Source organism: Chlamydotis macqueenii, chromosome 2 (assembly GCF_036417535.1).
Source record: "Chlamydotis macqueenii isolate bChlMac1 chromosome 2, bChlMac1.mat, whole genome shotgun sequence".
In the NCBI taxonomy this organism is placed as follows: Eukaryota; Metazoa; Chordata; class Aves; order Otidiformes; family Otididae; genus Chlamydotis; species Chlamydotis macqueenii.
In genome coordinates this window covers 88678524-88705848 of record NC_141557.1, presented here as the reverse complement: position 1 = coordinate 88705848, position 27325 = coordinate 88678524, and the positions used below count along the sequence as shown (strand labels likewise).

General features: G+C 37.4%; 1 protein-coding gene across 1 annotated transcript in view; it reads right to left on the bottom strand.

Moving 5' to 3' along the window:
• The window catches only part of LOC147601720 (ATP-binding cassette sub-family A member 13-like), a 145943-nt gene that overhangs the window by 45550 nt on the left and 73068 nt on the right, over window positions 1-27325 (bottom strand). The window contains exons 25-33 of the mRNA XM_086741487.1: window positions 25296-25542; window positions 24259-24348; window positions 23594-23666; window positions 22109-22227; window positions 17989-18076; window positions 12462-12570; window positions 5903-5957; window positions 5128-5305; window positions 1638-1753 (exon numbers count right to left, since the gene is read on the bottom strand). Coding sequence (XP_086597613.1) covers window positions 1638-1753; window positions 5128-5305; window positions 5903-5957; window positions 12462-12570; window positions 17989-18076; window positions 22109-22227; window positions 23594-23666; window positions 24259-24348; window positions 25296-25542 — 1075 coding nt within the window. The remainder of the gene's footprint in view (window positions 1-1637; window positions 1754-5127; window positions 5306-5902; window positions 5958-12461; window positions 12571-17988; window positions 18077-22108; window positions 22228-23593; window positions 23667-24258; window positions 24349-25295; window positions 25543-27325) is intronic.

Sequence of the window (27325 nt, the reverse complement as noted above, 5' to 3'; positions counted from 1 at the left end):
GGCAGGACCAAAGCCTACAGTACACCATAGAAAGCATGTCATGACTTCAGCAGACATGCAAGTATGTACTGTATGCTTCATCTGCTGCTTGACAAAGATCTCTATAGATGGATATTGTTACACTAGGAACACAGCAATGGGACTACAAGGAGGATTCAATCATTATAAAGGTAACAAAAAAAAAAGAAAAACAGGGATGAGATTTAGTAGTGTAAAGCCTTTGCACCAAGACTGATAAGAATTTCTGCCTTTAACTTAAAGGAGTCAATTGGTAGTAGTGCAGAAGGAAGGAGGAAGAAGAGAGTGTTACAGAGAGGAGAAAAGTAGGAACTTTGGATGTTTAATCTGATTTATTTACAAGATCCTGGCATCCTGACCTCTAGAATATTACATACTAGTCTGGCCACTCATACCAAGGAAAGATGAGCTAAAACTGGAGTTATAGGGGAAAATGATAAATAGAATTATCCAGAGAATGGGAAGGCCTTTTTACAAGAGAGGACTTGGCTTGTTTAGGCTTGCAAAAGATGTTTGATCAGGGAGAACTATGAAGTATGCCTCCAAATAAACTTAGGCTGGAATTTCAAAGAATACATCCAGCTGTGGAGATACTGAAACAGTTTTCCAGAAAAGGAGTTGCTGGAGGTATGAGATATAGAAAATAGTTTCAAGATAAAATATAGTAAGGTTTCTTTTTTTAAGTGTTTATCTGAGACTCTTCCTGGAATGGAACATGTCCTGATCTTGCAGAAGGTCCTTTCTACTTTCCTTCCGTGTGATTCTGCCATGGAGCAGTTACATTTCATTATCTGTCTCATAAAATCAGTATTCCCCGCTACAAAGATAGCAACAATTAGTTGGTTGAGATAAGGAAGAAACTTTTTCTTAGAATGCTTATCCTGTAACTCTTCACATTCAGCATTTCTCACATCACCTGAAACTGCACATGGGAAGAGTTAAAGGAATAGAATAGACAGCCCATTAGTTTGATTGAGCCCAACAGGTCTATTTCTATAAGGAAATCAACCCTCTGTTTAGCCAGTTATTTTAACTTTTTATAACTGTTTTTTCACATGAAACTAAGCAAGAGGGTGATATGGGAGGACTTTTGTCTCTCACAGTACTATTTGGAGACAAATCTCCAACCATCCCAGTACCTCACATCGCGCAGACTTCTCATTAGAAGTAAAAATTCCTGGAGCTATATAAAATTACAGAATTACATAGAACTGTAACAAAAGACAGTCACTTCTTACCTTCTTGATGATACTGTGCACAGCTAAGCACTGAAATTGTAACTTATGTTATTATTCCCTAATTTTCTGGAAGATAACATATAATCAATTTCTAACAGCAAATGATTGTTATACAAGATGCGTATTTGCTGACACATTTCCAGTCCTTTTATTTTTTTCTTTTTTTTTTTTTTTTTGAATGTGCAAACAAATCTCCCTCCACCTTCCACATGGAACTTTCAAATTCATGTTTCAGCCTGTTTTCAAACTATCTTTTGCTGAGTCATAATCATTTCCAAAGAGAGAAAATCATGCATCCAGCAGCAGGGGTAAACCAAGTCTAAAGATTCCTGTTTGTTTCTTACAAGCTATAATTCCATAGTAGCATTTCCAATCACATACCCAAAGAGTATCAGCAGGAGAACAGTGGCTGCCAAGTTCTTTCGGAAAGTGAAGGCTGATAGCTGGAAGCCACTAATAACACCAACACACAGAGTGACTGGAACCATGTAAAGCAGCTAAAAATAGAAGAAGAAAGGCACTTAGCAGGTAAGCATCTCTTACCAGTCTTACTTAATTAGTAGAGAAGGGCTCTACAAATTAACTTTTCCATATTCGCAATATAATTACACTATAAATTAGGAACAATTAGGCAGAAGAGCTCTGAAATTTCATAGTCCACACTTGCTGTGAAACTGCCCCTCTTAAACATATACACATGAAACAGCCTGACAAAATAAAATCTGACTACAGACTATTCCCCTTAATTCCATTCCTATTGACCTTTCCCATACATCCATTTAACAAGCTAACACTTCCGGATAATGAGTCCGTATGGGACTATTGCTCTGAAACACCACATTATACTATGAAAACAGAGTCTAGGATTCAGAAATAGCAGTTTCACTGATTGGTGCTTCAGTCATTGGAGAATAGTAAGGATACAATTTTAAAACGGACTTTAATGAAGGACCGTGTGTGCTGATGAAGAAAATGACAACTTTTAATGGGAACAGATATAATATTTAGAAAGAGTTACAGGTATTAGGCAACAGGGAAAGCAGTTTCTCTGTTTAATCTCTTGACAAAATAGTAACCAAATACTTAAGTGGGGGAAGATGTGATTGGTACAGGTGACTCATATCCAAGTATTAGAGAGACAGATTCTGCTTGCCGCTAACAATGGCAAGATGTGGAAATCTGTGCTCAGTTCCATCCCCAGTGTCTGCCTGCTCTATGCATTGAAGCTGAGCTCATTAGGGCAGTGACGGCCTCTATTTCTGCTTGTATAATATTTAACCTAATATAGCTGAGACTCTGAGATGCAACTGCAATAGAGACAACAAATCAAGGTCTAGCTAAATATTCAGTGTAGACGAACAATATCCTTACTGTTAAAATTGGACTTTTATGCTGAAGTACAATGCAAACCTGTTCAAAATTAAACCAGACGGCATCACTTCTTTGCCGATGGGAAGACAGACATTTTTTAAGAGAAGGGCAATGGAGTGAAACATAAACTGATGTAATGTTCTCATCTGGCTCACAGTGTACCTTATTCAGTGTCATATACAACTATCATACCATACCACTTCAGAGATTTAGGTTTCAGTTATCCTGGAGTTGTTTAAAAAATGTGGTAGAGAAGTAACAAAGCATCTGAGTCCTAGTATGTTTCAACAGACTGCGGACTTTTTTCTAGAAATAAATTTAAACACTAAATTATTTTAGAAGTCTTACCTGAAGGTATGGTGTGTTATAAAATTCAGGCATGCACAAACAGAATAAACTTATTTTTGTCCCTCTAGTGACACAAGCTTAATCTGAAAAAACATCTCTATTCATCATGAAATTTTCTTAGCACTTACACATTTTCCAGTTGTTGAACATGGTAAAGAATACTATTCACATGTATAAATACATTAAGAATAGTTTGATTCACATGACAGCAGTTTCATAAATCAAATACTTCTGCAGGTCTAGTAAAGATTATGCTACCAATAATACAGGACACAGCCTGTAATACTTAAAATACGTAGAGGGATTTCTAATTTGACAGTTCATATATTCATGTGTTCAGTGTCCCTAAATGATCTGCAGCACAATTAGTATTTAAAGCAGTGTCTGTTCTTTCCCACATCATGATTGATCATGCAGTACTGTGCTGAATTTATGAGAACATTTGAATGGAAGAGATTGGCAGAAAATAATGAGGACTTGACTTCACAGCACAAGGAGAAACTGAATGATGAAGGACTGACATGGCAGAAGAAGGAACACAAAGATTGACTGGCCAAGTAAATAACATTTGGAGAAATGTGCTCTTACTTCAAGCTTGCTCAAGTGTGAAAATTCTGATTTTAAGCATGAATGGGTGAAGCTCTAGTGTTTCAGGTTTAGAATAGGCCAAATGAGAACAGTGTTCCAAAAATCTCTGTTACTGACCAAGCTAGTTCATGTTTCTGTTGTCTATGCTAGATCCTAGCCCTTCTTTCCATGACCCAGTGTGTTAAGCAAGGTGCAGAAAGTTTATGTCCCTTCTCTGGGGCCAGGAATCTTTCTACTTTTGAATAATTCAGGTGACTCCAATTGTTCACTGTTGCCACCGAAACCAATCTCCCAATCCAAAACACCTTCTTTGAGAAGTGAATTATCAACACGCAGCATCCTAGTTCTTCAAAAAGAGTAATTCTATCCTTTTCCCAGAAGTAGATGACCTAATCTCAAATTCTCACCAAACCCTCAACTAATACTATAGCAAGCCTTATCACAAGTGAATTATGGAAGTCTTTCATATATGTATGCCTTACATATATATACACACACGCAGAGTGAGAGAGAAAGAGATATATAATGCAGCAATTTTGAATTGTAGTTTTTAAAGAGTCACCTTTTAAAAAGATATTTGAAGATAATTTGTGGATTTTGTGCTTAAATGGAATCCAAATGAGCTCCAATAGACAGCCAATGAAAAAAATCAGTGACTGGGGACAGCAGTAACTTGATAAAGTTAATTCTATTTCACCACCTTTGCTTACTGGCTTGAACAGAAATCAACGTCACAGGCTTGAAGAAGGTAAGCAAAATTTCCTATTTTATTTAATTGTGTTGGCCTAAATCCGACCAGCCAAAGCAGGTCCCAGTGACACTTCTGTCTTTACATTTGATTAAAAGGGTAAGATTTAGGGAAAAATAATAACTATTGTGGTATTTTCAAAAGAGGAGAAGTTTTTCAGATGTGTTCATGAACTGCATGCAGACAATGCTATTTGTAATGCTAACAATGGTAGAAATTACTTTGTATGAGAAAAAAAAACATTCAGGACAGAGGCTTCACCCATTTCTTATCTAGGTCATTCTGTGTATGTGAATCCATAAATAATATTTTACACTATCTATCTTGTCAGAATAAAAAGGTACCAGTTAGGAGTCTCTCTCATATTACCCACCAAGAGACAACACACTTATACCTTTAAAGTGTTGCCTAGTATCTTCAGGTTTCTCCAATAATCTGAAAGATTTTTGCCAGTGGCAACTCAAAGCACAGAAACTCCTGCTATGAACTGCTGTGTGGAAGATTCTCTTTGTCTAGGTTGATTAGCCATCTCCCTTTTATTTGTAAAATAATGTAGGTACCTAAAGCTAGCATATGCTTTACCTCACAATTCGACTTTGGAAACAAAGAACACAATCCCTGCCTTAAAGAATTTTATCTGACAGTATTAAAGTAGAAATGGTGTTCCAGTGCTTGTTAACATGACAACCAAGAGCTGTTGCTCTGCACAATTCAAATCTTATTCACATGTCTTGTATCCATATCTCCTTTTGCTCATTTATGAAAAACTAGTTAAAAATTTACACCTGAACTCATGCTGGCCCACATCATACGTACCATATCACAGCAGAAATTAGCCAGCCAGTAAGTTTTGTAACCCAGGCCTGTGATGTGCTGCAAGCGTTTTGTGCCAGATACTCTGTCTTTCACTATGGCACTTCCAATGGACGCGGTAAGGATAGAGAAACCCAGCATGATACACAGCGCTACCCCACACTGACGAACATTCTCCATTCTAGGGTACAAAGCAAAGTGGCATAATGAAAACTCAGTGGGGAAAAAAAAACCTCACCAAACCCAAACATTTTCAAGGCCAACTTCTTACGAAAACAACACTAGACATCAGGACTTTAATCCTGTTGCAAACAATATGTTTGTACACTGCCAACATCTAATTAGAGAACAGGAGCAAGATGATGTTTTAAGTTACAAAACTATATGTGAGTTACAGAACACAGTGTGTGTTTAAAGTCCGAATAGTAAAGTGAAGCTTTTGCAAATAATTCCCTCTCTACAGAAAATTAAAATTTAAAAACTTGACAATAATTTAAAGCAGTTAACCTGTTTGAAAATGTTATGGCCTGCTTACAAACACTCTGTAAAGTGCAGTCAGCGTAAATTCAGTATTTTTCTCTACAAAATAATGCAACCATATCTGATATAAACAGTATACTTGAGGTATAAATACCAGACTAGAGAAAATGCATCACTCAGTGGAACTGTAATGCATCTACCAAGTCACATCTATTGCATGCAATATACATACTTATTGAATTAATATTTTCAATTGTCTACTCATTGCAGCTGCTATATATTTTAAGAGTTTGCTCACATTTTGTCCTCATCCAGCAAGGCTCCTCCATATGGTCGGCTGTAGAGTGTGATTCCTGTGAAAAGAAAAATAAATTATGAAATAGTAAATACTACATCAGGACTTCAAGTTCTAGAGTACACTGTTGGCCCCTTATTACACAAGATGAATGAAAAGGCTAAATAGTAAGCAAGAGAAAGAGGTCAACCACCAACCCGACAAAACAAATAGTGTCTCCTGTTGAGTGATGTCCAGTCTGATCCACAAAAATCTAATGAATAAACATAAGTAATAGCTGCTTTTCTGCATTCTGAACTGCAGAAATGGGTTCAACAATATTATATATTGCTGCAGGATCTACATCACAGAAAAGACCAAGTACAAAACCTAAAGTAGAATTTGCACATATACCTAATCTTCTGGAGTAACATGGGTTGTTATTGAAACTTACATACTTAGTATTTCATAATTGCTAAAAACATTTTTAGATTGCTGATGTTTTGCAGAGAAAAAATGTTGAGCTAAATTCACAACAAAAGGCACACCTCAGATTGAAACAGTAGAGCTTTAAATTAAAAGGATATCCAGCTTGGGAGACCAATAAAACTGCTGAGTAGGCAACGCATTCTTAGGCTTACTTGGTTCTTGGTACAACCAGCCTGTAACAAGCAAGCAGAAGGAACTTTGGACTGGAAAGTAGTTAATGGACAAAAACTGTGGCTTTTTGTTGTTTGCTTTTTTTTTTTTCTTTTCAAGTAGAAGAAGAAAAATTGGGGGCTGGGGGCGTGCAAAGTTTTGTCAGTGCAAAAGTTGCTGTTGTTGGTTTTGATGCTGTTCCTGACTTAGTTCAATGTGTGTACCTCACAGGTGTACCAGCTGTATCATAACCAACTGGAAATTCTTGCAGTGAGATCAAACCAGCACTATCATCTTATTAGAGTATCTAAAATAAATCTATGCTGTTCCAAATTAAAAAAAAATAAATAAATAAAATCCATCCTAGCAGCGATTATAACATTCGCAGTATCTTTGGCAAAGCAATAAATTGTTAGTAGCCTTAGGTGGACTCTGCAGGGTGCCACTTAACTGAACACACTTTGTTATATTTTGCTAGAGTTCAGCTGTATAAAGATTAAAATTGTCTTTGTTCCAGTAACAGGTGCAATCTGATCAAGTATACCTATACATTTATTTTTGCCCCTTTAATTTTTCATTACTCACCTTCAAGCTAAATTAATCTAACCATCACTAAGTCACTGTGCGGTAAGCTGAACAACAGAGGATGATGATTATCTTGATACAAAACTAGTACAAGGTAAAGATTTTTCACATACAGTTAAAAGCTGTACACTGAAGCCCAACAGTAGTTAACAAATCAAAAGGAGATTCAAGCCGATAACGTTTTCATTCATCACTAGTAGATACATGTGCTCTTTGCAGAAGTCTTTCATGTTATTGGCCTAGAATTTAAAGTTTTCCTTTGTTTTTCTTTTACACCATTAATTTTTTAAACAATAGCTAATATGTGTTCTGAAGGAAAAAACAGCATACCAAAGAAAACATTATTTTTTTTCCACTGGAAACAAGTATTAGCCAAAATTCCATTTATGTAAAGGAAAAAAAGCTTCATTCCCAGAAATTTTGTCTAAGGTTTTCCAATGGTTGAATAAAGGTGTGCATATTAGAAGAAAGAATGTCTTTAATTCTTACATACAGGATTCCTACTGAATTAGAAATTAGTAGCCAAAAATAGAATTAAACCAAATTTTTACTGTACAGAAAAACTGGAACCAATCTGAAGTTATGTTCAGATCTGGTTAGGGGGGAAAAAAAAAAAAAAAAAAAAGGAAAAAAAATCTAACTTTCAGACTTAATCCAATTACAACAAAGGAAAGCTTTTGGAAAACTGGAATCTTGATAATTTCAGAAGCACGAAAATAAGAAGTTAACAACATGAAATGTGCTTCTTGTACTCACTAGCACTCAGCTAAATTGGCAAAGAGCAGAAATACATCTTTCAGGTTTCCTCTTTTGGCCAAGTTTTAGTAACAGAGGATTTTCCCACGATTGTCAAGGTCTTGCCTTCATGATCAAGAACTTGAATGCTCTAACCAAGCTGTCCTCCCCCAAGCTCCAGATGACCGAAATCCTACAGTAAAATTGCTCCAGCTCAAGGGGTAGCATTTCTAGAGACTGCAAATCTTAAAATACTGCCCATGATCAGGAAATGCCAAGACTTGGAGACCTATAGGTCCTACTGATTCACATCCATTTTCCCCAGATTTGTGAGACAGGTAAACTTGTATGTGGACTACAGAATTATTGCCCATAAAGTGTCCAGAACTGAGGCAGTTTGCCAGAAATTGAGGAAGGTTCTCCACTATATACCATTAATTAATCCAGGCTGATCTGAATCATATCCCATTGCTCTACTGCTGTCAACTATCTGCTGTATTCAGTGAGAAGAATATACACTAGCAAAATCAGAGCTATGAATTCATGCTTGTGCAATCTTCTGTACAAACAAATTCATGCTCATAAACATAGGTTTACCCACTTGCACATTTTGAGAACAAATTTTATAGGACAAGATCATCTGCACTGCTGGAACTTTTCGAAAATACTCACAGGGAATTAACAAAACATGCAAAACATAACAAAGATAAAAATGACATCAAATATTTTACAAGGAATAACTTCTGCTCAGGAATATTTAATGTGTCTGGAAATAATCTCTCTGCTGAAATTACCTTGGCCTGTTCCTTCTAAGTCCACAGATCCCAAGAGGAAACTAACAAAAATTTCAGATTACTGCATTGCTGTAAAACAAAAGTCTATGGCAGTTGACTTGGGTTCCATATGCAGAAATACATTGCTATAACTTTCTAGTACAGAATAAACATAGACTGTGAAAAAGAGATAATTGCTGGGGGAAATAAAAAAAAAAATGACATTAAATAGCATAATGCTACTTGCAGTCTTGTATCATAGAATACTGGTCAAAAAGCAAATTGTACTGAATCAATTTCCTTCAGTGGAAGAGTCCCAAAAAGTAATTGCCCTTCTTAAAAGTAGTAACCATTTTCTACAGTCAATTTCCATTCAAATTGTGTAGATGAAGCAAAGGATTGCGTTTTCAAAAATTTACATGCACAATTGAGATTAAATTTCCCAGGGTTGCTGAATTATGATTAACCAAAGTATGACTGTCTTAAGCTAAGTTCAGTTCTATGTGAGAATTAAAAATTCTATCAATGTATTAAATATAATACTTGCCTTTCATTCATTATTTGAAATTCTTCAGTAAATCTGGAACATGAAGGTCTTCTGCATTTCCTACATTTTTTAGTATAATGATTTCTTCCCATTAAGCAAAAATATATGATGAATTTACATAAAGCTAACAAACTGGCTTGCAATTCACAGAGGAAAAAAAAAAGTTCCCTTCCACTTACTTTTATAATCTATCCCTTCTCATATTTCTGCTAACCACCGAGACCGTTGTTCTTTACTTATACCTCTGTCCCAATACAGCTGTTAGCATGATGTGAAAGGTACTTATTGATGCTTTCTTGCCTTTATATGCCTTCTTACTACGTAAAGCTGCTATAATGATGCTCCTTAAGTTGAAAACTAAACACCATGCTTGAGGACTTGAAATAAAACCCATAAATGACAGATAAACCAAGAAGTTCTAAATGACAAAGTTTCTATTAAACAGACGTATGTGGTGTTTATGCAAGGAATTTTTTAAGGACTGTATTTGCAAGCCTTGTGCGAACAGCCTTCAGGGCAAATTTTACCAAATCAGTATTCACAAAGGAAAAATAAGTCAGACAATATCAACAAATATGATATGATTTAGCTCTAGGTCTCTCTGCTCCTTTTCATAAATTTCTCAACATAAAATTATTTCCTCCACATCTACATATTGCTATTATATTCTCCTGACTTAATCACAACCAGGATTTTCCCAATTGTCTTAAAACATCCTTTGTCTATGCCCTTGGCACAGAGTTGGTCACATTCTTTTTACAGAGATGATTTAGTACATTAGGACATTCTCTACAATAAAACACTATCCTTTTCCATTCTGGATAGGACAGTTCACAGGAAAAAGGAAAATGCATCTACATTACAGATGTCTGAAATGAACAGAATCTTGGTTGTAATAGGAAAAATCCTGTTCTGTTGCCATTCAGAAGCCGCACAACTCGAGACACCTTTCCCCATATCAACATCTTATTAACAGTCTGCAAACTGAACCTTCAAGAGAAAGTGCTCTAGATGTTCTATTTCAAATTTAAACCACCTGACTATCTGTCAGAAAAGAAAACTACATGCAATTTGACATAGTCTTAGAAACCTGGAATGTTTCCTTTCTGTAGGTTATAAAGAACAAGGCACTGGTAGCCCAGTCCATCCTGCCTGGGTGTAACTTTCCACACAATTGCATGTTACAAAATCTGTGGCTTTGCAGTAAAAATGAGGACAGTGATATGAACCAAGTGATACTTTTTCAGTATAGGGTGGGGAGATCTAGAGGAAAAAAATCACAAGGGTTTTCAAGTTTGTATGCCATTACCATAGGCTAATCAGAGCTGCCAGGTATATTTCTGGTTCTGTACTGTATTTTGGGTGTATCTATCCTGTCTCTTGGAATTCCTATGTAAAATATCTCTTCTTTCTGTCACACAGCATGGTGAGCCTGGAGTACACAGATTAATTTGGATCTGTGCTACTAATTGTAAATATCATAATTGTTACGGGCTTGAATAGAAGACCAATCTAGGTTTCTTTATTCCACATATTTTATTTCAGATTAGAATAAAATTGATTAGAATAAAATAAAATAGTATGTTAAAAAAATGGATATTGCATATATATATGTCCTTTTTAGAAGCTTTTCTTTGTGGGTATTTAACATTTATTATGAGATTTCTGTTTGTATAAAACAAGACATTACTGAAAATTACAACTTATATTTTATGGAGAATTTCCCAAGCAGTACCCTCATTTATAATTTATACTTTACTTTCCCCCCCACTAGCCATACATGGGTTAGTCATTTGACACGTTCCTTTGAAAAGAGGTTTAAAGTTACAATTTGCAAAGCAATCAGGAAACTATACAGTCACTTTCCACCAAAACTCAGCTGAAAATGGGTCTCTTGATCCCTTCAGCTCTTTTGAAGAACTGAATCTGAAATAAATGAGTATGCTTACAAACGCTTACAAAGAGCCCTAGCATGAAAGGTTTTTTAAAAGTCAAAAACTTCAATAGAAGTCCTGAGATGGGGCAGCTGCATCACACAAGGCCTTTCTATATTGATACATTTCTGTTCTTTGAGTAATGGTGTAAGAACTTTTTTTAGCCACTGTACTTTACAGACATCATTAAAGATAACTACCTCTCCTTTTTTCTTTATATAGCTTTACCTTAAGAGGTAAGTAATAGTCCTTCCCCTGTATTCCAGCAGGATAAACACATTCTGACTCAAGTGTATGCAGTTAGGTGTAAAAAATACCATAGTTTTACTTGATTAGAATTTTACTTTGACTTAAGAAAAAAATGTTGCCTTTTTAGTTTTTTATGCTTCTCAATTCATTATTCCATTTTTTTATGTGCTCATAATTACATTATCTAATTCTAGGAATGTGGCATTTCAGAAAGAGATTTAAAAACAACAAACATCATTCATGTAAGCCTGAAGACCAGCCAGAGCTGAAGAATTTAACCCAATATGTCTTACTTTCTCTGTTGAATAGTCTTTCTCACTTTTTTAAAAATTAACATTTGAATTTTTATTATCTTTCACTGAATTTATAACCCACTAGAAAACGAAATGTATTTCATTTCCTTTCCAGTAGAGTTAGATTTTTTGCACAATACAAACACAGACTTACATGATTATGAAGCTAGAGGCGGCTACCCACATGGTACAGAAAATGAGCTATTTTCATACAAGAAGTATTCCTGAACTGCTGTTCCAAAATAGACATCCGATCAACTAACTGTGATAAATTGATGTAAATCAATCTCACTAAGTTCTGTTGCTCTATCTATTTACACATACCTCCAGCTGGCACACACATTTTCTTCAACAATCATACCACTCTTTACGTGAAAATTACAAGAAGTAAACATTGTAACTTTGCAACCATCCTCACAGAGAAGCTTACAGAAAATCCCATGAGGGGGGAAAAAAGATAAATCTCTCCACTTGCAAAGAAAGTATTTGAAGATCAGATGATATAATAATAAAAAGGAAGTATTTTTGATCACCAGATAACACCCTAAGTGTAGCGAGCAAATTTACGCTTATTCCACAGGAACGTCCTTTGTAAGAAACCCGTATGGCATAGCGAGCTATAAATTCAAATTTTACCTTTTGTGTACCACATTCTTCACACAAACCTTCTGTTTAATTAAAAATTTCACTTTCAAATCCTCCCAAGAAATATGTGACTCTGCAATCCTACTTTATACTACAAAAAAAATTTCATACTTAAAATTATTTTAGTTTATTTTAAAACTACTTTTCAAAATATATGGAAAAAGACCTAAAGAAGGACTTTACCATACTGTCTCCAATCCACATTAGGAGGCAAATTCAGCCACAGAATGAAGTTATTGAATTCATTTAAATAGGATGGCAGTGAATGGAAACCTTTTTGGTTGTACCACACCTGGAAAAGAAAATGGAAATTGTGAATCAAAACTTTGTTGAATCTGAATGCTGATCTGAAAGCTCCCATACCTTGAAGAATTGCATAAAGATATCTAATTCTCCTGTTATGACACCTATTTATAGAAGAAGGTGAACTAGGAAGAACAGAATCAGTTCATTTGTGTAGGTATTTCATCAAAGTGCAGCAGTTTGTTTCCTACTGTTGGAGCTGTACACCTATGCTAATTATTGAACTGAGATTCTCTGATGTAATGGAACACTGTGTCCCTTCCTTTACACACATTTGGTTGAACAAACAGAGGAAAAACAATGCAAAAATAACATCCGCCAATTTAACTGGAAATACAAAAAGATGAGTAAACCTAGTGTTACAAGTGGAGAACACTACTGAAATTCCAAAAAGACCTATCTAAATAATACCCACAAGTGACACACAGCATAAAACGTCCAGGAAGAAAATATCCTGGAAAGTGGGGAAAGAATCAAGCAGGCACTGCTTACAAGGTGAGTATTAAACTACTCCGTAGAGGACAAAGCTGTGTCTCCACTTTCAATAGGCAATTACCAGTGGTTTGTTAAGCATCGTGGAAATTAATATGAACAAACTTTAAGCAAGACAAGGCAAGCCTGTCTTTCCGAGGGGCAAAGGGAAGCAATTCTGCTAAAATATATACTTTATCCTCTAACCATGCAGAATCACCCTGATTTGATACATATACTCAAAATTCACACTGCCATGTGCTAGAATCATTGTTGAGAGCCCAATATGCCCCCAAACGGATTATACTGAGGTCTGAGTTTTGCTTTGCCTTTGGAAATTGATTCCATTTCTAATGCCTCATTACTGTTAATCATAGTGCCTTTGAACCCACACTATCCGTACTGAAAACTAGGTCAAATTATTACATCTGTTTGTTTTCAGTTTTACTGACGTGTTTAAAAATCATCTTTGATTACTATCCATTCCTCACTCCACAGCAACCTTTCATCTCCCCTTTTTGTTTATACAGTTGAAAACTTAATCTTTCCTATTTGATATCAGCTATTTGCTACTCTGCATTTTGTATATCTCAGGTTGCTGCTGGGCAATTCTCACTTTGTGTCTGGATTCTGAATCATACTGCAAAGTGCATGATTTTTAATATAGGTCTTTCTTGCCTTAACATCCTTCTTCTGGGATTTCAGTTTTCTTAGATCCTTTCTAAAATTACCATCTGCAGAGATACATATTGGAAAATCCCCTAAATATTCTTTTCTCATCACTCTGATGCTGTTGTCATGTAGTGCTCTTCCATATATATATGCCTTTTCTTGATACTGGTGTAAACTGTCAGATTTTTTTTTTTATTATTTACTTGCAGATAGTTTTTTTTTTTTTCTTTCTTGTAGTATCCAGCTACAATCCTTACTTGGGCACTAGTTCCAGACTTTGATTGGTTTTCCTGCTGCATTCTTCTCTATATTTCCCAGTGCAGCTTGTCTAATCTTCAGTTCTATTTCCCTCTCTTAATAATTATTTTCTTCTGATTTATTTTCCTGACTACCTACTTGTTTGGATCTCTCCATTGTACTCTGTTGTGAGGCAAGGTTTACAACACTCTAATTGTCCATTCAATTTCCTCCCATTTTTCCCATATCATGCTTTCAAACACCACTGAGCTCCACTGTCATTTCTGCTATGCCTCCCACCCTTGAATCTTCTTTGTCATAAGCTCTGCTAGTCATTATTTAAAAAATGAGCAGCTTGGGTCTACCACTGCTCTTGCTTGCATTAACTTTCACATTTTCTACTCTTCTTTATGTGGTATTCACAACTGTTTGAAAACTCAATATCTTATGTCCCCATGTTTAAAGAAAAGAAAAAAAAAAGAACAAATCCCAAACTCTTTCCCCCTTTGCAAACTCATGCAACTTCTTTGTTCTCCTCCAGTTCAGTTCCCACAAATTACTACAGATACTAGATCTCCCTTTCTTTAATCAATAAGAGAGTTATTTAAAGAACTAAAGCGAAATAGAATCTAAGTGTTGTAAAGTCACAGATTTTTGCACTGCTGGATCTCCTGTGCAAATAGCAACCAGAGCTAAGAAACATAAACAAGTGATCAAGGGTAGCCGGTCTTTTTCACACCCCCACACATCCATTACTTATTCTGTCTTTTTAAAAAAAAAAAAATTTCTGTCAAATAGAAAGTTATACATACGTACATAATGAAATTACAATGCAACTGTGTTCCTTGTATTCAAAAAAAAGGTAATTAATAAAACAATAAAGCAAAGTTCTGATGACACATCCTCATTTAATTGAAGCAGGAGAAAGGTCTCAAATGTTTACAGACTACCTTAAAAATACAATAATGTGACCAATATTCAAAAGAAAATACAAAAACCGCAATAAAGCACTGTGTCTAACAGTATATTTCAACATCCCACATATTAATTAGAATTCTTCCTTCAAGCTACATTATGTAACTGAATCAAATGACCAGGAAATAATAAAATTGAAGCTGGATATTTAATTGTTTATGATCTGGCAAAAGAGGCATTTGAGGTTGTTCACTTCATCAGAAGATATATTTAGCTCTTTCTTCTAAAGTCCTGTGTCTTATTCTAAACTGATTGCAAAAGTAAAATACAAAAAAGGAAAAATATTAGTTCCAGATGAAATATTTTTCATATTTCTTGTGTGTCAAACAGGTAATTATTTACAGAGGGCAGAAGACAGATGAGCAATGGAAAAACAAATAGATTAAGATGCTTAATTTTTATTTTCACTATTTTATCTTCTATCTATCATTGATAAAATTCATTCTCAAGTCAAAACATGGCCTCTCACCACATTAGATATAAGTTCTGTAAATACATATTTTCCACTATTCCATACCATTTTTACCTGCTATTAATATTCCAGAATAATGCTAGACTGACATTTTGACTAATCTATTATCTATCAAGGAAAAAAGCGTGAGGAGGGGCAGAGAAAACCCTAAGCATTGCTGGACCAGGTTCATGATGGGGTGGCAGAGAGAAGGGGTATTAGACTGGAGAGATGTAACTTCCTCTGGACACATATACTATTATTGTACAGCAGAGCCTCAAATCCCAGTCTCTGAGACTGGAAAACTAATGCCATGTACACAGTACAAATTGCCTTTCACAACTATTTAAAATTACCACATGGTCTTCCTATGTTTAATTATGTTACAAACAACACCAACTACCAAATCACTATAGAACACTTTTTGCCCACATTATCAAAAGAAATCAAAGAATATACAGTCATGAAAACACAGAAAATTTGAGGAGTTGTGCATTTGCCATGTAGCAGCAATCATCAATGAATGTGAATAATCAATGGTTTTAATCAGCCATATTTGATGCATATACATGCAGTACACACAGTATGGCATAATTAGTAAAGTAAAATAGGTATTGAATAAGTATTTTTAATTTGAACTGGAAAAATTGTTGGCTTTCTGAGCAGAGGAGAATAATGTATAAAGGTTCAGAAAATTCCTAAAATGAAATGAATCATACAGTATGTCTCTTCAAATGCAAATTTCTCATTTTCTTTCATAGAAGTCTATGTAAATGGTACATTCACTGTCTCATGAACAAGCCTGAAAGGTCAAAGTAAAAGTCTGGTCATTAATTACTGAAAGGTTAATGCAATAATTTGATATTGCATCAGCTGAAAGCCACTTCCAGGAGGTATTTTAGATAACACAGTGCCCTTTATAAATCTACTCGACTATTTTCTCTGGATCTGAAATATGAAGCTTACTCACTAACAGTATAACTATAATTTATCCCTGGGCTGATGGCAGGTGGAGCTCTATGCCAAAGACATTTTTATAAAAAAGGACCTTGACAAAAACCACAGTGCAGGCGTGTCAAAACAAGAGTCTAAAATGATTAAAGATACATAGGACAAAAATAGTAGTCAGAAAAACACATCTTACTGCAGTCCTCTAGGACTTCATGTTCCTAGTGAAGGACTGATGGTACTCGAGTTCAAAGCTATAAGAAATCTGGGGGTAGAAGGCAGATCATAAATGATTAAAATTAAAACATATATAAGGTAGAGTGTGTATATAAGATAGATTTTAACCAAACTACATAGAAAAGGCATTGCAAACAGGCAGTATTTTTGCAAAACTAAGTCTGAAATGATATTGGATTGCAGAATATCTGTATGCTGTTTTAGCACATGGTTGTTTTAACACTTTGTCCCAAAATGGATTTTGAGACAGAGCTTATTTACACTGTTCCTTCTCTTCTTCTTTTATAAGAGCAAATACAATCTAGTTTCTATACCCCCATAAAACAATTTAGAGGCAAAAGCGTCTTTCCTTATATTCTAATCTGGAATCTGAAAAGTCCATAGCTTCCTCTTAACAAATCTGTTTTTCCTCGAATACAAAAATAGAGACCCCTCACTGATATTCTTCAATACTCCTCCAAGACCATAGTTTCTCTACTCATTACTGGTCTACATTTGAATGAACATCAAAAGAACCTTTCAAAGCATTCCCAAGGAAAATAAAAGCTCTTGCACTGGTAATTGCCTATTGGCCTCTAGGTCCCATCCCAAGTTTTCACAGCATGGAGATACTGTATCCTTCCAGTGCATACCGAAAGGCTTCAAGGAAAAGCTCTTTATTTCAATTGTGCTTAGAATAATCCTATTCCTGACTTCAGAGGTAGCTCCAGGCAGAAAACAATGTCTCTGTATAGCAAGACAGTAAGATCTACTGTCCATAGAGATTCTGATTTCACAACTAGTCTAGTTTCAGCATGGCATACTTCTGTTTCTCTGGGGTAAAAATGGAAAGTTACTCATATTTGAAAAGGGGATTATAAATATATGGTAGCAGATTTGTTATGCAGAAGTAGTTACTCCTAGAAGCAAAATCTTTACATTTTGGTGGAGTGGAAAAGGTTGGGGGGGGGGGGGGGGGGGGGGGAAGAAACAGAGAAATGTAACAGAGAAGTATTCCTTGCAGGAAAGAAAAAAAGCATCAATAATAACTCATTTTTGAGACATTCAATAAACTTTTGTCAATTATGACATTGACTTTTTTGTAGAAAATTAAAAAAAAAGGAGTATCTGGGCTGACTACCTAAAAAAACCCCAACTTTAAAGGTAAGCTCAGCTAGACTCTGAAATATGTTCACAGACAAAAAGACAATGCCTTATCATTTGACTCATTTAAAACTGCTTCTCAGAACACAGGAAAATACTTCAAGAATTATGAACAGAGAAGTGGACTATAATAGACAGAGGGTTTTTCTCCCAGTTTTTAAATGCAAGGATTATATGTAATGATTTATTATTTGCTAAGTGCTGTGAAGTCTGGAGCCTGAATAAGTAAGCAATACATACATACAAATGCACACACATACATACAACCCTTACCTTAGCCAGAGACTTAGATTTGGTGTTATTCAGTTTTTTATCTTGAAGTTCAAATGCTTTACTCCCTCCAAAAGACCAACCACCATATCTGTTAACAGAAAATAAAGTAATAACATGTTACCTGCCTTAAGCAGTCTTTTCTTGCAGTGATAAAGTGGTAATATCTACATCAATGCTTTATTTTTCAAGTGAAAGTAAAACTTCACCCCTCACAAACTGTTTCTCTGCTAAAAAGGAGGAGCTCACTATACTCTTGAATCAGGTGAACATTATTGCTCTTTTCTGGCAAAGAGATTCCCTTAGATAAGAATTTTTACTTTCTGAAAGCTGAAATCCCTGAGCAACAGGAGGGTTTGTGAACAAGTAAGGTATCCCTGACTTTCAGAATCATAGAATGGTTTGATTTGTAAGGGACATTTAAAGGTCATCTAGTCCAACCCCCCTGGCAAGAAGCAGAGACATCTCCAACTACATCAGGTTGCTCAGAGCACCGTCCAACATGGCCTTAAATGTTTCCAGGGATGGGGCATCCACCACCTCTCTGGGCAACCTGTTCCACTACCGTCAACGTAAAAAATTTTTTCCTTCTATCAAGTCTGAATCTGCCTCCTTCTATTTTAAAACAATTACCCCTCATCCTATCACAACAGGTTCTGCTAAAAAGTTTCTCCCCTTTTTCTTATAAGCCCCCTTGAGGTACTGGAAGGCCACTAAAAGGTCTCCCTAGAGCCTCCTCTTCTCCTGGCTGAATAGCACCAACTCTCTCAACCTGTCTTCATAGGAGAGGTGCTCCAGCCCTCTGATCATCTTCATGGCCCTCCAGAGCTGGACACAGTACTCCAGGTGGGGTCTCCTGAGAGCAGAGGGGCAGAATCACCTCTCTTGACCTGCTGGCCACGCTCCTCTTGATTCAGCCCAGGATACAGTTGGCTTTCTGTGCTGTAAGCTCACATTGTTGGCTTCATGTTGAGCTTCTCATCCACTAGCACACCCAAGTCCTTCTCCTCAGGGTTGCTCTCAATCCATTCTCCACCCAGCCTAGACTAATTGGCCTGTAGTTCCCCAAGTCTTCCTTGTTTCCCTTTTTAAAAATGGGGGTTATGTTTCCCCTTTTCCAGTCAGTGGGAACCTCACCAGACTGCCACAACTTCTCAAACATGATAGATAGTAGCTTGAAAACTTCATCTGCCATTTCCCTCAGGACCTGCAGATGCATCTCATTGAGTCCCATGGAATCATGCACATTCAGGTCTCAAATCTCATCTTCTCCTAAAGTGGGTGCTTCTTCATACTCCCAGTCCCTGCTCTTCCCTTCTGCAACTTGGGCAATGTGGCTAGAGCCCTTACTGCTGAAGACTAAGGCAAAAATGTCATTGAGTACCTCAGCCTTTTCCATGTCCCAGGTAACCAGGTCTTCTATTTCCTTCTGGAGAGGGATCACATCCTCCCTGCTCTTCCTTTTATCAACAATGTACCTATAGAAGCTTTTCTTGTCACCTTTGACACCCCTGGTCAGATTTAATTCTGTTAAGGCTTTAGCCTCCCTAACCTGATCCCTCCAGGATAGAGAGCTTGTTGTACACCCTCCTCGCTGCCCTAAGAATCTTGAACTCCACCATTTCATGGTCACTGCAGACAAGGCTGCCCTTGAGCTTCATATTCTCCACCAATCCCTCTTTGTTGGTGTAGAACAAGATCCAACATAGCACCTCTCCTCATTGGCTCCTCTATCACTTGCAGCAGGAAGTTATCATCCACGCATTCCAGGAACCTCCTGGACTGCTTGTGCCCTGCTGTGTTGTCCCTCCAACAGATGTCAGGGTGGTTGAAGCCCCCTATAAGGACCAGGGCTTGTGACTGTGTGGTTGGTGGTTGCTTTTATCTGACTATAGAGAGCCTCATCTACTCTATCTTCCTGGTCAGGTGGTGTGTAGCATACCCCCACTACAATGTCGCCTGTCCCTGCCATCTCTTTGATCCTGACCCATAAGCTCTTGGTCAGCTCCTCATCCATCCCCAGGCAGAGCTCCATGCATTCCAGTTGGTCATTGACATAGAGGGTGACACCCCCTCCTCGTGTCCTCTGTCTGTCCTTCCTAAAGAGCCTATATCCCTCCATTCTAACTCCTCCGTTATAGGAGCCACCCCACCATGTCTCTGTGATGCTGATAAGGTCATAGCCCTGCAGGTGTGTACACATCTATAACCCCTCTTGTTTATTCCCCATGCTACATGCATTAGCATAGAGGCATTTAAGCTGGGCCCCTGATGAACCTGACTTGCTGGCTGGAGTGGCTGGAATTCCTTTGAGCTGCTCTTTAAGTGCCCTCCTGCTTACCTGTGATAGCTAGCTCAAATCGTTCATCCTAAGATGTTTACCTCTATTTTTATCCTATCAGATACACTCTTTTGTTTTTAATGCATAAATGACTAACACTTCCTTCTCCTTGATAAAATCATACTCGGTCCAGTATTTGCACTTAGGTCAAAGGCAGTGGTTGAGCTGTAAAGGCATATAGGTAAACTTCAAAATACAGCAGATCATAACCTCTGAGGCTGGTATCACAGAAAATGAAGTCTTGCCAGAGGGATACCAGCTCTTTTAGTTTAAAAAAAAAAAAAGATTAATTGGAGCATATCCACCTCTATGATTGATTCTCTGAGGAATGGAAACTATACTGTTCGTCTGATTTCCATATGCATATACATTTTCTTTCTCTGAGATGCTGAAATAACTCGTTGTGTGGCCAGAGTAGCCATGGTATGCCTAGAAGCAATTATTATTCAACTGCTGGAGGAAGCTCTGGGAAGTGACCATGGAGCGGATTCCATGTTACCTTAGCCTGACTTTATGCCTTGTGTTCTGGTTTTGTTAGTGAGGGGGGGCCTAAGGTGGTAGCTTCTGTAGGAAACTGCTAGAAGTCGCTCCCCTTTGTTCAGTGGACTCGGCCGGGCCTAGGGCGGACCCGCTGCTGGCCAAGGCCAAGCCAATTGGTAGCAGAATGTCCCATGATAACGCCTCTGCGATAACGTATTTAAGTAGGGGAAAACAGGAAAAAAAGGAGGAGAAGATGTGAAGCAGCTGAGCGGGGGCAGAGAGGGGGAGGCGCGAGCCTCATGGGCCTTGCAGGCCTCACCCTCTGGCCTCCCGCCGGGCAGCCGACTGGGCACAACTCGGCCCGGCCCGGCTGCAAGAAGTGGAGAGGAGATGAGAAGTGAATAAGATGTAAAAAGGATCCTGAGAGACGTCTGCCAGCCTGTTGTGAGGAACGGCTGCAGACGCCAAGGTCAGTGAAGAAGGAGGGGGAGGAGTAATATGGCTCCTGGCCAAGATTCCTCTGCAACTCGTGGTGAAGACCATGGTGGAGCAGGTTGTCCCCCTGCAGCCCATGGAGGTCCACGGAGGGGCAGAGATCCACCTGCAGCCCGTGGAGGACCCCACGCCAGAGCAGGTGGAGGCCTGAAGGAGGCTGCGGCCCATGGAGGGCCTGCTGGGACAGCTGTTCTAGAGGGACTGCACCCCGTGGAAGAGATGACCCACGCTGGAGCAGTTCCACGAAGGACTGTGGCCCGTGGGAGGGACCCCACGCTGGAGCAGAGGAGGAATGCGAGGAGTTCTTCCCCTGACGATGATACAGTGGCGTAAAACAACGCGTGATGAACTGACCGCGACCCCCATTCCCTTTTCCCCCCCCGTGCCGCTCGGGAGGGGAAGGTAGTAGAGATAATGTTAAGCCCGGGAAGAGGGAGGGGTGGGGGGAGGTTATCTTGTTCCCTGTCTCATTATCCTGCTAATTTTAGAAATAAATGAATAGTTTTCCCCAAGTCGAGTCTGTTTTGCCCATGACGGTAACTTTAAGGATTTCTCCCCGTCCTTATCTCAAACCTTGAGCCGTTTTTCTTATATCATCTCCCCCTATTCTCTCGGAGGGTGGGGGGAGCGAGAGAGAGACTGCGTAGTCTGGTCCGATTGGGGCTGAACTACGACACCTTGATAACAACCAACAGATAAAGGCAACTACTCCTTATATTCTCAGTGACATAGGTCTATGCTTTGGATCAGGAAGAACTGTGATTTTATACATAAGGGATAAACAAAGGTTAGATATTTTAAGGTTACCTTGCTTTGTTGGAAGGCCTCACTAAATATTCTTCCACAAGGAACCCTGAAAGATTATACAAAATATGTCCTTTCTTATTCTTCACATAAGGAGCAGAGGTATTGAAACTCAGACATATCTGAAAAACAGTATACATAAAATAAGTAAAGCAGTCTTAAAAATCAGTGGCACTACATTTTGCTGTATTTTTCAATTTTTATGTAGATTTTACAGTATTGTTTTTCCATTGGATTTGCCTTTCTCAGCTTTGATAACTTTTCAATAAACTACGTATGGTGTTATGTTTATAAGGCACCTCAAATAATTTTGTCACCTACATATTAAAACCACATTTGATTTCTCTTGCAACCCTGTATGTATGTTTAGAAAGGCTTGCAACAATGAAAAAATCCACTGCTATCCACTTGTAGTGCTTGAGAAGAAACGCAAAAAAAAAGGCACAAAACTAATATGAGATGAAAACAAACTTCTAATTAATGCAATATGCCTCTAAAAATTCAGTCTCACAGATTCTGATTTTCCATAGTTCATAGTTCTGCCTCCACCGACTTCTCTCCTCTGAGCTTTCATGGTGAATGGGCCTCTCCCTATATGAGTTCCCATTCCCATTTCATTTAAGCTTCTTGTATTCTAAGTATACGTCTCAGTAGTATTAAATGCAAATATGTTCTTTGCCCAACAACAACAAAAAAAATTAGTTTCCTCTTTCCACTTTTCCCAGAACTGTATTGCTATATTTTAGATGCAACTCTTACTCTAAATATTTATGTCTTTATGAAAGAGAGAATTTATTTGATAGAATGGTTGCATCCAGGGAAATATATTTGTGACTTTAGACACAGTTTCACATTCTTGTTTATTACTCAACCTCAGAGCAAATCAGCAGGAAAATTAGTCATGAAGGTCAGAAATTAATTATCTTTTTCAAAATACTTTCTTTCCTTGAAGGCTGTCTTATTTTCAAATACATAATCCAAACCAAAAACAAACTCCAACAATTAAATATCATTCATATGTAGATTCCCTGGTAGCTACTATTAGCTAGGATCACTTGCCCTTCTCTTTTGTAAGTAGGTGGTCTTCCAGATATTATGGAAGTGTTATGTTTTAACCTTGTTTTACATTAGGTTTTTTGTAAGCAAAGCCCTATAACATTTTTAAACAAAGTTGCATCTGCTGAAAATAGTTTAGCCATTCCTGATTCCTGTTATTTCAGATCAATCTATAGCAGTTTCTAGTGCATATACACATACACACATATATATACATCAAAATTGTGCAAGCTCTTTCCCTGAAGACTTCAGAATGTGTAGCTGAAACATTAAATGAAACAGAAGAAAATCTCCTATCATAACAAATCTAGTGCTCTGAGGGTTTATTTTCGCATTCCTTTCTCTAGCCTTTCAAAAATAAGAGTCAAGATACTGGATGTAATATACACACACATAATGTTTACATACATAAGTAAATATAAAATGACATACCTCTTGTTCAGACACACAGCCGCATGAATCCTGGGGTGACATGAATTCCATCTGCCAACACGAATTATTTTTTCTAATAAGAATAAACATAACAATAGGAATAACAATTGAAGGAAAGGAATATATTACTTAACAGAAGAAATCCACAGGGTAACAAGCAGATCTGGCATCTTGAACACCTTCTTAGCATTTTATCACAGTGGCAGCTATATCAATCTTATTCAAAAGTATCAAAGTGGATTAACTGAAAATATTTATATAAGTAAAGCAGCAAATGAGCTGCATTCCTTGTGATTGCAGCAATAAGATAAGTAAAGGATGGTTACCACTCTGCATTCCTAAATTTGGAAAACTGGAATGCTTCCTAACAAATATTGTAATTATTGCCTAACCTTCACACATATGGACAACAGACTTGATCAAAATCCTCCTGAAATTAATTAGAAAGCTGTCACCAACTTTTAAGGGATTTGGATCAGACCTTTAACAATTAAGCCTACTTATATATTTTACCTGGATGCCAGCTCCTTCATAAGAACAGATTTTTCATTAACCTCATGCTGCCAAGATAAGCTTAAGATAGTCCACATTACAGAGAAAAAAAAAAAGATTTTATAATATTTACAATTTACAATTAAAGAAGTAGTTACGTTTTTCACAGTTACCCTTGTTTTGAATGCATGCATGTGTGGTCCCAATCAGAGAAATATCTCAGTAGAATCTGAGAGAGGTTTCCTAGGCTATCATCTTCAATGCTGTTCAAAGTGGGCCATAGAGGGGAAAAAAAAATAAAAAGAAAAAAAAAAAAGAAAAAAAAAAAAGAAACACAGACACATTAATATGTCTAGTTCTATTAACTTTCAGGCTCAAGATCTTTCATGTTTGCCAAGAAATTAAAGAACTATAAAATTCATGCATAGGAAACATAACAAAGCAGCAAAATGTTCTCATTTCAAAAAGTATATGTGAACACGTAAAGAAAATTCAATACAATTACGGCTAAACAAATCTCAATGTCTCCTCATGGCCATCCTTCTCTTTACAGGCATTCATTCCTAACAGCATGCTTTAACTGTTTTTGTGTTTCATTTATAAATTCAAACAGCATGATATTATATTTGAAGATATCTGGATATTTGTCCAGTAGAGAAAGTGATCTTTATGTGATATACACTTAGTACAGAATAATTCAGAGCTGAGCTATAGACACGGCACGTTAAAAATAAATAAACAAATAAATCTAGTTGGTTTAAAAGCTGAACATTTAGAAACTAGAGGTTGAGTAAGAAGGGTACCAGGCTTTGTTAATACTGTGTGGCACTTTCAAACCCAATAATTATTTTGAAAAAAAATTGATTCAGACTTAAGCGATAAGTTAAAACGAAGCATGGAAAGGCTTGTTTAAATACACTTGCACATTTACATTTAAATGGTCATGACTGGTATTGAAACAGATTACCTAGTTCAAACTGCTCCAGTCTTTGCTCGTTCCTCCAGATAATCCTTTGCACAATGTTTTTCTAATTTTATCTCCCCCTCATAATAATCTATAAAAATGTACTAAACATCAAAAAAAATGAACAGCTATTGTAAGAAGCAACACCATATTCTTCCTAGAATGCAAATAGTCTTTAAAATACCAGATATGAAGGGTAAAGGTCCTGGAACCCTGGATAATGATGATGATGGATACTCCCTTTACCTAAAGAAGGATTCTGCATTGTCATAAAGTCTTGGTGTCAGCTTGAGAGAAGGATAATCAATAGCCAGCGGCTTCACACTAAACAAGGCCATTGCCAGTGCAACAAAGAGGACAGGCAGTAGCACGTTTGACAGACTTCCTCTCCAGCCTCGCCTGGTGTGGTGGAACCTCTTCATCAGAAGGGCAAGAATCTGTGCAAGAATAAGATGGGCTCCATGCACACTTGAGGCTCCCTTAAGTGAGACATCTGAGTGAGACAAAAAAAGAAAACCCAACCCCTGACAAACAATGAAATTAAGCTTTCATGTGCTACATTTTCAAATACAGAATATAATCGTCTTTTTGACAGAAAAGCAAAACTACATAAACCTACAATGTTCTCCTGGATGGAATAGTATAATCCCCCCCCAACCCTCCCCCGGTATAACTAATTAACTCTTCTAATAAGGGAAAACAGATATTCAGGTAACATACTATCTCTATAGCTCCCTGTGCCCAGCTAAATGAGTACTGAATACCTGTTTTCCCAGAGTCCTCACACTGGTACAACCATTCCTTGTGCATTACCACCTTTGCTCCTAGACAAACAATTATGACAAACATGGCCTGTATTAGCACTAAGGAGTTGATTCACCTTGACTGAAATCAGTCAAAACTTTTCCACAGGGATTTCAATGGGACATCTTCAGACTATGTAACAGAGCATCATAGATGTTAGAGACATGGATTCTCATAAAAGCATTCCCTTCATTTCTCTGTTCATATGGGACTGATAGAATTTTCTAATGTGTTAGTCAATACAGCTCATGGGCTGTCCCTCACATTCCCATGGAAGTATGTCCACAGCTTAACATCTCATCAATCAGATCTTTTCCTGATAGATTCTTCCTCAATGTCATCTTATTGTTTTTTGTTAAACACTTGTGAATCACACCAATCACTTTGCCTCCATGTTAGACCCCAGTGTCTTCTAGGTATGTGCAGGCTGTTACCAGCTTCTCTTACCTGTGGTCTTGCTAGACTGAACACGCTTCAGCCTCTTGTCTTCCTTACAGCATAGCAGTGTCTGGTAGGTTTACAGTATTTGCACTGTAGCAAGACTGACTAGCCTGTTTATCATAGCACGCAAAGACTTACTATATTTTATGATCCCTTGTGATTTGTCTCTTATTACCTTCCCTTTTATATATCGAGACCACTCTAGAATGTGTAGATGTGGCACTTCAGGACATGGTTTAGCAGGCATGGTGGTGTTAGGCTGACGGTTGGACTTGATGATTTTGGAGGTCTCTTCCAACCTTAAAGATTCTATGATTCTAAGCAGCATTTTCATATTACATTTTAACAACTAGTATGGGAGCTTTCAAGTAACCTCGAATTAACTGTCCTTCACTTAGCACAGTTTTTTTCCTGGTTTACTAGAACTTCAATCTCAGAAGAGAGAGCTGTGGGACAAATGTGAGTTAAAAATAGTCAGAAAAATAAGTTGTGCTTCTGACAGAGTGGCCATTGAGCAAAACAGCTCAAATTCTGTACTCTACAACTGGAGTTTGAGTTATAAAGTTATGATTTCTTATATCAAAAATTACATCTATTTTGACATTAAAAGTTATCTCCCCTGGGAGACTGGGGCTTTTAGGGTTGGCCTGCATAAAAAGAGGAAGTCAGGTGAGATAGGGCTTCATGATGACACAGAATATCTCAAGGCTAAGACTTTTGGAAAAAGATAAACATCACATCCACCTCCAAGAAGAGCAAAAAAGAGGATCCAGGTAAATATAGGCTAATCATCCTCAGGTCCTGGGAAGGTTACAGACCAAATCATCCAGAAAACAACACCCAGCATACAAAAAACAAGAAATGGCTGGGAATAGACAAGATGGACTTGGTAAGGTTGTACAATGCTACCTGAGAGCTCATCATGAATACAGGACTGGTTTGGTGACTGAAGGAATAGCAGTGGATGTTGTTTACTTTGACTTAGAAAGCCTGTGACATGGTCTCCCACGGTGTCCTTAGAGCAAATGGGG